General features: G+C 45.7%; 1 protein-coding gene across 4 annotated transcripts in view; it reads left to right on the top strand.

Annotated features, from left to right (window-relative positions):
• The first annotated feature begins 2,516 nt into the window (after positions 1-2,516).
• RTN3 (reticulon 3) overlaps positions 2,517-11,321 on the top strand; it is a 55,719-nt gene continuing 46,914 nt past the window's right edge. For 3 of the 4 annotated variants that reach the window (XM_043971707.1, XM_043971705.1, XM_043971704.1), the window contains exon 1: positions 2,517-2,886. In XM_043971707.1, the coding sequence (XP_043827642.1) occupies positions 2,739-2,886 (148 nt within the window). In that variant the 5' untranslated portion in view covers positions 2,517-2,738. The remainder of the gene's footprint in view (positions 2,887-11,321) is intronic. The other variant, XM_043971708.1, reaches the window with a different exon arrangement.

Raw genomic sequence — 11,321 nt, 5'->3', positions numbered from 1 at the left:
CAGAAAAACCTTAGAAGACTTTTATGAACTGATGCAAAGTGAAGTGAGCAGAACCAGATGTACACAGTAACAGCAACATTGTAAGGATGATCAATTCTGAAAGACTTGTCTACTCTGATGGAGACAATGAAAAATGCTCTCCACCTCCAGAGAGAGCACTCGTGGTCTCTGAGTACAGATTAAATTATATTTTCACTTTTTATTGGGGTTTTTTGGTGCATGTGTTTTCTTGAGTGATATGGCTAAGGTGCACTTCACTGACTTCACATGGATCACTATCATACTGCTTGACTTCTCAAGGGGTGGGGGAAGGGCAGGAGGAAGAGAGAATTTGGAACTCAAGACTTTAAAGAATAAAGGTTTAAAATGCAAATGGGAAGGGCAACTAGGTGGCACAGTGGATAGAGCACCGGTCCTGGATTCAGGAGGACCTGAGTTCAAATCTGGCTTCAGACACTTAACACTTACTAGCTGTGTGACCCTAGGCAAGTCACTTAACCCCAACTGCCTCACCAAAAAAAAAAATGCAAATGGGAAATACTTAATGAAATAAATCAAAATACATTTAAAACTAATCAGTTTAAAAAATTAGTTTCTCTGCCCCTTACTTGCTACATTCGAGAAAAACAAAAGTAAAAGTAACTGACCTGTCTGCAACTCCTTAAAGAGTCCTTTACCCAGTCCTTTAGATGTATTGGCTCATTTGACCCTCTCCAAAATGCTGTGAAGAGGTACACACACAGGTGTTACTATCCCCATTTTAGAGGGGGGGAAACTGAGCCTCAGAAAACCTAGCCACTTGACCCCAGTCACAGGACTGATCTGGAGTCCAGCTCTCTGTCCGGCTAGTGTTTGGTGCCTGGCCCTGGATTCCCATTCTGTCTGCCTGGGGGTGAGAACACTCTTTCTCTTGCCCCAACTGCCAGGCTGCTACAAGTGACGCATTTATTTGAATGGATGATATCAGGCCTTGTGCACAATTGCCCACAGGCCTGTGATGCCTGGGGTCACTTCAAGGGCTGTCCATGTCTAGGTAAGACTCCTGCTCCCAGCAGAAGATGCTCCCGGCAGGCCCGGCCCACTCGCTGTCTTTTGTTCCTTGGCTTGCTGCATCGACCACTGCCTTCCCTCGTCTAGGTTTTCTCTGACCTCAGATGCTGCTGTCAAGGGCAGCCTGCTCCACCATTGGAGGCTCCTGCCATTGGTTTCTTCATCTCTCTTCCCCTCTGTGCCCGGCTCCCCCTCCTCCTGAGCTTGCATCTTTTCAGAAAGACATTCTATGGCCGCCGCTGCTTGCCGCTGCTGCTGCAACCCATCGCTGTTACCAATCACAGCCTCAAGAGAAACAAATTTCACCAGCTGACAGTTTCCGCATCCCAGGGTGGGTAGGGGCTGCTTTGAACCCCATGCATGGGTCTGAGGCCAGATCCCCCAGGCTGGGAGTCACCACAATGGATCATGAGCAGGACAGCCGGCCCCAAAGCATGTGTTTGAGGGAGGGATGAATCATAAGACCTCAGAGCTCGAAGGGATCTCAGGGGACCCTTCCTAGTCCTACCTTAACCCAAAATACGGATTAGCGGTGGAGCAGATTCTCCCTATAGTGAAGGGGCAGATCCCTCCCCTGCCAAGAAAATACACACACGTACACAAAGTATTCCACTCCGGGACCCCTCTGTCCGTGAGCCTGCCACAATGTTTGCTGACCCCTCCCCCCAGGCTATCGATTTTCTCCTTGTCTAGGGAAGAGCAGGAAAAAGACTGCATCGTGCGTAGAAACCTAAGAGTTTTTCGATCACATCGACTATGATATAACAGCCATAACCGCTAGAGCTTAGATGCCCTCTAAGGCTCGCAAAGCACTTTCCATATGTGAGGGGGTCGAGTCAGTCAATCAATCACCTCTTAAAGCAGCCGACACGACACTCTAGCCCCGGTCCCTTTAGCAGGTGGGAACGTCTCTTCTGGGTCAATCAATCTAAGGCATCACGCTAATGGACAGCCTGTTGCTCCCTGCGGACGCCGGCTCTGAACTCTGCCTTTCTAGCAATCGCAGTCCAACATGGGAAGGGAATTGCTAGGGGGGTTGGGGGGCGGGGAGGGTGCCAGAAGCAGCATTTAGCAGCGACCTCAGGTGCTAAGTACGGCCTGGAGGTCCCCCCACCCCCGAGCTCTCATTCTTGGGGTGGGGTGGCCGGACAGGACAAGCTCCCCGAGACGTAACTGCAGGACGGACACCAAATGCATGCACCATGATTCAGCTCGACAGACCGACGCAGCGGGGACGCTTCTCCAGTCCCCCTCCAGCCCCGAGACACGTGCTCCCAAGAGCCGGGACTGCGCCTGGGGGCGGGGCGCCAGGGCCAGCGCCGCCTCCAGCCCCTTGCTTGCGCTACTGGAGGAGGGGGGCCAGCGGGGGCGCGCGGGCGCGCGGGGTTCTCGCGCCTGCGCACTGGCTGCGCTGCGGGCTCGGCGCGGCCGCCGCCCACCTCCTCCAGCCGGGCTTGGGGCCCCAGTGCGCCTGCGCGTCCTGTCCGGCGCGCGCCCGAGCTCGGCGCCCCTCCCCGCTCCCCCTCAGCCCTGCCGCCCGTCAGTCAGTCACTCAGTCGGTGGCTCAGTCGCTCGCCGTCCGCCCTCGGAGCCGGAGCCGCAGCCGCAGCCGCTGCTCGCCTCGCCGTCGTCCCAGTCTTCGTCTTCTCGCCTCGCCTCTGCCCTTCCCGCCTCCCGTTGGTGAGGCCATGGCGGAGCCGTCGGCGGCCACCCAGTCCCCGTCAGTCTCGTCGTCGTCGTCCGGTGCCGATGCCGCCGGAGCCGCGGCGAGCGGCGGGGGAAGCCCCGGGGCCTGCCCGGGCCTGGGAGGCAAGAGCTGCGCCTCGTCCTGTGCGGGTGAGGAGGGGGAGGGGCGGCGAGGTGGGGGAGAGGGCCGGGGAAGGGGCGGCCGCGCGCGGTGGCGAGGAGGTGGGGGAGGGGCGGACCCGGGGGGACGGGGGGAGGGGTGACCTGACAGGGTCTCGGGGAGGGAGCATCAGGTGGTAACCCCAAGCGGAGCCGGTGCTTTGCCTCGAGCGTGGGGGTGGGGGTGGAGCCGGGGCCTTGGGGTGGGGCCGTGGGAAAACACGGGTGGGGGGAGGGGAAGATAGGAGGGAGAGAACACGGAGGGGGGGGGAAAGATAGCAGGGAGAGAACACGGGGGGGGGAGCGCGACACCCCGCCCCCGCTCTGCCCCCCCATAGCAGAGCGCGGGGGCAGTGGGGGGGGCACGCCGAAGAGCCAAGGCGGGGAGGGTGGCTCTGCCGTGGGGGCTGGGCAGCCCTCCCGGAGGGCAGGGAGCCCCCGGAAAAGCCCCAGCCCCGGCCTTTGCCCGGGTCTAGGTCTGCGGGGATGAGGGGAGCAGGTGAGCCGGAGAAGGAGCGAGAAGGGGTCCACGCCCCGCCGGGTCCGCCCGCACCTTGAGCACCTACTGTGTGTGCCGGGGGTGGCATCGGGCCGCGGGGGAGGTGGGGGCCGCCCTCGGTGCGTTTCCACGGCGCGGGGAGAAAGCCGTCCGGCTCCGCGTCGCCCTTGTCCCCCTGGGGCCCGGCCGAGGGGCTCTGCGGGGGCAGCGCGACGCCCCGCCGCCCCTGCTTCAAGATGGATCCGCGATTTCATCTGCATCTTCCCCTCGAAGGCAGAGGGCACCTCTCCTTCTCTAGGCGTTCCCACGCACCCCCCCCCATTTTGAGGAGAAGACGTAGAGAGGGGTGCCGAGGGTGGGGACCTCTGCATTGAGCTGTGGCGTGAGAGCCATAGGAGGGGGTGACCAAGGCGGGCATGGACAGCAGAAAGGGCTGGAACAAAGCGGGAGCGGCCCCTCGCCCCCCTCCCCCAATGGCGTGGAGGGAGACTGCAGAGCCGACCACTGTCGTTCCCATTGGACACAGCCTTGGTTGGTGGGAGCTGGCTGGCAAGCGCCCCTCTTGCGGAGATCTGCAGTGCAGATGCCTTCTCGGAGGAAAAAACGGCCAGTGGGCAGGTGACAGCTCTTAAAGGGGACTGAGCCCTGGGGAAAAAAAAAAAACCCGTTTGGTGGCAAGGGCTCTGTAGGTTGGCAGTAACCTTGGGTTTATTTTCTCCTCCAGAATTGAGGCTTTTGGATTTCTTCCTTGGGGGCTGGTCTCCGCCCATCATCGTTGTTGAGGTTTGCTGTAACTGTGCCTTCTCAGTATATTCTGAGTACTGCCCCCTCCACCTGTCCAACAGCTTTCGTGCCCTATTGGGTTTCCCATGTGCTTATGATTATTTAAGTAGAAGTGGCTTATTTCATTGGAAGCTTGGTAAGGCTTCTTTAGGTCAGATTGGGAGGGAGCCCCTGTGCTAACGTTAAACAATGATTTCTCCATATTTTTCTCTCCCTGCCAAATTCTAAAGGAAAGGCAGTTCTATTACTAAGCAACTTGGTTTATGAGGGGAGGGGCATCATTCGCCCTTAGCAACTAGGGTTTTGGGGTATTCTGCCTTGTTCAGTTCCTTTGTTTTCTACTGTATGCGCATCACTTAATTTCAATTTGATTTTGTGATTTAGACCAGTGGTGTCAAACTCAAATAGAGAAGGCCACAAATCCATACATAAGGATCTTTGCCAGTCACTTAGTTTTAAAATATGTTGCTAAATATGTTTTATTGTCTTTTTAGGTATTTTGTTAAATATTTACCAATTACATTTTCAACTGGTCTGGGTTGTGTTCGACACCTCAGATCCAGACCATAGTTCTGGGAATGAAACCTTTGTGCTTCCAGGTGATAAGGATTGGCTAGAGGAAGCACTAAAATTTAATTCAAAAATTTGTATCTTTGCATAAATTATGGAATCACTTCAGGGTGACTTTCCCCTGTTGTTGTCTGTCTTTGAAAGAAGTGCCCATCTTTATTAATAGGGACTTGTTGAAATGATTTTGTTACATAGTAAAGAAGAGTATAGCCTCAGTTAAAATGTCTGGTGACAGTTAATATTTTCTTTGCACCTTTATTTTTGGTGTCATTTGTATTGGTCACAATTTTTTTCATTTATTGTACGATCCACTTCCGAGAGTGGTATAACCGGTTTTCTCTAAGAAAATTTGTATTAATGTTTTGAGTTTACATTACCTGCATTTCCAAATGTGCCTTTTTCTTGTTCCCTTATAATAAACAATAAAGAAAACAATATGTTAATCAAAAGTAACCCCCATATCAACTGTCTTGATAGTATATATACAATGTTCCATACCCATAGCACCCCTTCCCTGCAAAGAAAGAAAGGTGGTATGTTTCTCATCCACTCTTCAGGCCTAAACATGGGCCACTAAAATTACAGTGTTCAGTTTAATTTTTTTCCTTTCCATATAATGTCTCTTAAGGTAGGTTTGTATTGCATTTTCATGATACAGTTAAATGCCTCATCACTTTTTTTTTCAAGAGTTAATACTACTAATTGTGTGGACATATGTGTCCGTATATACATATATATTCTAAATCTATTTGCATGTATAAAACACTTTGTAACTACAAATGAAATTCCATATAGGTAATAGGTATGGTCCTGAAAAATTGTGCAAAAATTTGTGTACATTAAACTTTAATAAATGCACTCATATTTTTTGTCTTACCTTACATTTTAATTTTAAAGCTTTCCTATTTTTCTGAAACAGTCAGCCTCAGTTTTCTCATTTATAAAATAAAAAAGGGAATGTGTTATGCATAATCTCTAAAGTTCACTCCATTTCTTATTTGATGTGATCATTTTTTTTCCTTCCTTAACACAATACTAAATGATACCTAACTAAATATTTATGTGAACTAAGAAAACTCACAACTTTTAAAGGAAAGGACCTTGCTTGGAAGCCTTTTTTTTTTTTTTTTTGTGAGGCAATTGGGGTTAAGTGACTTGCCTAGGGTCACACAGCTAGTAAGTGTTCAGTGTCTGAGGCCGAATTTGAACTCAGGTCCTCCTGACTCCAGGGCCAGTACTCTATCCACTGTGCCACCTAGCTGCCCCACTTGGAAGCCTTTTATAATACACATAATCAAGTCACCTAGCTTGTTTTTTTGGTAACTGTTTCTTCCTGTATATGGCACTTAGCTATTATATACTAATTTTTCTTGTGACAGATTTGTTGGAGACTCTTAGGTGGCACATAGGCATTGTCATTGTTCACATGTAAGATAAAAATGAAGCTTTTGTTTTACGAGTCTTTAGCACTTATTATTAAATACCAAGGTGGATAGACCCATATGACTGCTTTATACAGTACAATTTCTGTGAGCCTTCTGCAACATCTCTATTTTTAGGTCTTACATTTAATACAAAAGCTGCATATAAAGATACTCCAGTATGTAGTCATCAGGTCATTACTGAAACTTCCTTGTTGCAAAATGGTTTCCATAGTTCTAATAGTAGCAGTTGGCCTTCTGCTTACAGGAAAATAGGATGAAGTTGGTTGTTCCCAGGCTTAATTTTAAATATCTTTTGATCTACTCTTAATGAGTTTGTGAAGTCTAAGGTGTGTGTCATAGGAGTATCCTTAAGGCAGTAATATCATCCCAAACTCTTTAGAGGCATTTTTCTTAAATCCATGTCATTTTCTGTGCTTTTCTTCCTGGTTAGTACTTTTGTGACCTTCCTGGAAGTTATACAAGCCAAGAAAGTCTAAATGACTTGTTTGTACCCTGTCAACCTTCTTTTAAAGAGTGATGCAATCAGCTTTCATCAAGGAAATCTTGGGTTTAGAGAATCAAGAATTCAAGGCAAGAGCGTCTTTGTGGCATGATGTGGTCAAGGTGGAATCAGCTCTAGGTTTACAGTCTTCTGACTTGTGTTTCCAAATCTAGTCTGTTTACTAATTGTAGGAGTTTAGGCAAGTAGACCCTTAAGGCACCATTGACAGCTTTGTAAAATGTGAGAGCGAGATTGCCTTCCAGCCTTGAGATTCTGTGAATTTTTAAAAGTTTGAATATGACCAGGAATCCCGTGATGGAGAGCTGGGAATTTTTCTTGGATTCCTTTCTGGCATTTTTATATGACCAAATACTAATGTAACCTAAGTAGCATGAGGCAGTAGACATGTTTTAAGACTAGTAATGTTTGGGGGGGGGGGCAATGGGGGTTAAGTGACTTGCCCAGGGCCACACAGCTAGTAAGTGTCAAGTGTCTGAGGCCGTATTTGAACTCAGGTCCTCCTGACTCCAGGGCCGGTGCTTTATCCACTGTGCCACCTAGCTGCCCCAGAGGTCAGCTTTAATGGTGACTTTCCAGATTTCTGCCTTTCAAGGGAGAAATAAGCGTTAATGTTGGAATTGAAGTGAAAGGGACTCATCTTTTTAAAATTAATAGTAAATCCAGGGATAGCATATAGTGGTTGCTACTGTTAGTCCAAATGTAGTTCAGGATCTGTTTAGAATAAACTGAAATACATTCCTGTAATTTTTTGCTATCATATGAAATTTCTTGTGAAATTTTCTTGTGAAATTCTCTAACTTGCCACAGCCTAGAGTTTATGTTCTCATAAATGAAGCACCAGAATAAACTATGGCGTCTTCCTTTCAAAAATATCTTGAATAGTTTAAAAACGAAAAGCTGGAGTAATAGAATTCTAGTGTTAGAAGGGGCCTCAGAGCCTATCTGACTTGCAGGTTTTATAACCTGGCCTCTTCCTACCTTTCCAGTCTTATACTTTCTTCCCTTCTGTCTACTCAGTGATCCAGCCAGACTGGCCTTGTTGCTTCTCCATCTCCTGACCCCATGTCTTTTCATTGGTTGTCCCTGGTACTTGAATATGTCTCTTCTACCTCAGCCTTCAGGCCTTCTTTAAGACTTGGCTGAAAGCCCACCTTATGCTAAAAGCTCTTCCCGACCTTTCTTCTCCCTTTCTCCCCTCCAGGTCCCCAGTAGCTTACATTTACACTGTATGTACACTGTATATCTACAGAATTGTTTGCATGTTGTTTCCTCCACTGGAATGTGAGCTGCTTGAGGACAGGAACCTTTTTTGTATTATCAGGGTTTGGGAGAGCACCCAGCACATAGTAAGTGCTTATTAACAAATGCTTCTTGACTGACCAGTAGTACCTAAATAGGAAGCTCTCCAGTTTGGGTTAAATTCTCTCTGGCAGTTACTCCCACTGGTAACCCCTTGAGTAGACTTTATGAAAACAGCATGTTCACACATCCATCAGACCAATCAGATCTATTTAAATTTGCATCCTAAATATCTAACTAGTAGAATTGCTTCAGCCTTTAACAAGGACTTGAACACTTGGAATGGTTGTTTTTTCACTATGTGACGCATGAAGAATTCCAGCCCTGAAACAGTAAGTGAAAGTTTATTATGGCACAAGGATGAAGGTCACCAGTGCAGGCCTGATGACTTTGTGCCCTTAAACCTTGATCCTGTGTTGGATAGGAACAGAAGTGGGTGATCACAGACTTGCTACTTGAAGTATAGGGCGGGGTCTTTTCCTTCTGCCAATAAGCCAAATGAGTCCATTATTCTAACAGGTGACCTTTATGTCCACATCTTAGCTCTGTTGCCCTTTCAGCTGATCTGTTAAAGGAAGGAAGGAGGACCAAAGTTGTGTTCTCGTAGAGTTGGCATGGCTTTATTGATGCTCATTTATTCCCTGCAGCATTTTCAGCATACATGTTGCCATGATACACAGAGATTGTTCTTGAATGTGGAAACTCCCATCAATAGAGACAGGAGTAAAGAAAATAGCAGGTAAGGAAGTTATAGATGTTGGACAATCCAATCAACAAGAATTGGAGAGCCTGTTTGCCAGGTACTGAGCCTACAAAGACAAAAAAGAAAATTCCTGCCCTCAAATAGCTTATGTTTTATTGGCGGAAAACAAAGTGAATGTAGCAGACTACAGATGGAGAACTGGCCTTGTGGAGCTTGGAAGATCCGAACCACCTCAGACACTTGCTGTGTGACCTTCGACAGGTCTCCTAACTTCTTTGTGCTCTCTAGGTAACTAAATTGCAAAGAAGGTGCTAAACTGCATTGGTACAGGGATTTTCTTCACCCTGGAGTTGCCTATGCTAATGAAATCACAGTCCCCAGTCTGACATATTCAGAGTAAATACAATGTAATCTTTTAGTAGGTTCTGCCGGTATAATCATTCTTCTTCTATCCATCTCCCCTTCCCCAAGTTAATTTCAATATAATTTTCATTTGTAGGTATAATTTACAAATAACAGCCAATTTGAAAAGCAGCCTAGTATATTTGAAATTAATTGCAACCAGCTTGTTCCAAGTTATATTCTTTAAAGATTCTTAATTTTTCCCCTTCCAAAAGTGTTTTATATTCCTATCTACCAAGAGCTTTAAAAAATTGTTGGTAAAGGGCAACTAGGTGGCATAGTGGATAAAGCACCGGCCTTGGAGGCAGGAGGACCTGAGTTCAAATCCAGCTTCAGACACTTGACATTTACTAGCTGTGTGATCCTGGGCAAGTCATTTAACCCTCATTGCCCCGCAAAACCAAACCAAACCAAAACAAACAAACAAAAATTGTTGGTAAGTACTGTCCGTTGTCTTTAAATTTTTAATGGGAGTTTGGAAAACAGAATTGTGATTAGCATTTGTTTTATTGGGTGTATTTTGCCAATTTTGAAAATAGAACTTATTAAAAATAATCATGTATGTGTGTATGTGTGTATTTCAAACATATATAGGAGCATAACCTAATGATTCAAGTAAGGAAAACCAGGGTTTAAATTTTGTCCCCAACACTTAAGTAGCTCTATGACTAGGCAAGTTGTAACCTCTCTGAACTTCTTTACTCCTGTCAGATGGGAATAATTAAACTAATAGCTAGTATGTATGTAGCACTTTAAAGTTTGCAGAATGCTTTGCAAACATTTTCTCATTTGATTCTCACAACTATCCCGGGCAGTAAGTGCCATTATTATTTCTATTTTAGAGATGAGCAAACTGAGGCAGACAGGTTAAGTGATTTGCCCAGGTTCACACAGTGTCTGAGGCTGGATTTGAACTCTGAGCTTCCTGGTTAAGTCTAATTCCCTATTTGCTGAACCACCTAGCTGCCTCACAGAGTAGCATATAAAGCTTTTTGCAAATGTTAATGTAAATGTCACTTATTATTAACAAGGAATTGATAGAGGGGAAGTTAAGGGACTAGAATTCATTTTTAAATTAAGAAATTCCTTTGAAGAAAGGGACTTTGCTATGAAATAACCTTAATTCTAGGATGTCCTATATTCTGACCAATGCAGAAGGGCAGAGACTTAAAAGATTTTGTGAAGAAATTTTCAACTATACGTATGTCATATTTGTTCAACTTGTTGCTGTTAATGACCTATACTAGGATACACACTTCGGCATCAAAATAATTTAGTACTCTAGCAGAGTACTTTGGTACTTAAGCAAAGCAAATTACAAATTATTCAACTGGGCATCTTGTTTATTGGTTCAGTTCAGTTCAGTTGGTGCATATTGGCATAACAATTGCAGGAAAGCTGCCGTATTTAGGGGTAAAAACAGCTCTAAGTTGTAGGTGGACCATTCTATGACATTGCTTTGATATGTATTTTTTAAAGAAACATAAAATAAGATTGGTCATTGCTTGTAATTACATCATTGAATTCTTTCAAGGTATTTTGTCGTCATGGCAAAGCAGCTACAGAAAGTCCCAGGGTGGCATGTGCTATCCTTAGGTTTATAGTACTATTTTTATGGCTTTGGTTCTGGTCTTTGATTTTTAAATCTCCACTTAGTATAAAAAGCATTACCCTTAGGTATTCTGGCTGGCTAATGCCTAAAACCAATCCTGTTGTGTGCAGATTAGAGTTTGGGAGGGAAACACTGGAAGATTGCCTTGAGGAGGACGCTGCTTAGGAAAGATTGATAAAAGTACATGTCGTAATTTAATTATCAACATGAAATTTCTTAACATTGAGGAATATTATTATTTTATTGATTAGATGGAAGAGTATGAAGCAGAAGGAGGATGAAAATAGTTCAAGGTCAGCTGAGTGAATTCAGTGGTCAGTAGAACTACAAAGTCCTGACTTGATGCTTCATGATTTAGTATATTCAGTGCCCTGGAGAAATTGATACCTAAAAGCTTAGAATATCAGTTATTGACAAAGGTGGGATTGAAGTATTCAAGCAAATGGAAACCAGGAAAGTTAACTAGGTAGGTTTGCTGTTTGAATGCTTTTTTTATCAGACAATAATTTGGAATCTTGCAAGGATAATTTAATGTTTTTTGGGGGGGGGGGAGAGAAGAGAATAAGTTCAAGATAACAGTATTTGTCTTTTAAAATGCTACATTATGGGGA

Source organism: Dromiciops gliroides, chromosome 6 (genome assembly GCF_019393635.1).
Source record: "Dromiciops gliroides isolate mDroGli1 chromosome 6, mDroGli1.pri, whole genome shotgun sequence".
Lineage (NCBI taxonomy): Eukaryota > Metazoa > Chordata > Mammalia > Microbiotheria > Microbiotheriidae > Dromiciops > Dromiciops gliroides.
Note: the sequence above shows the minus strand (reverse complement) of the source record. Positions and strands in the feature narration are given on the sequence as shown.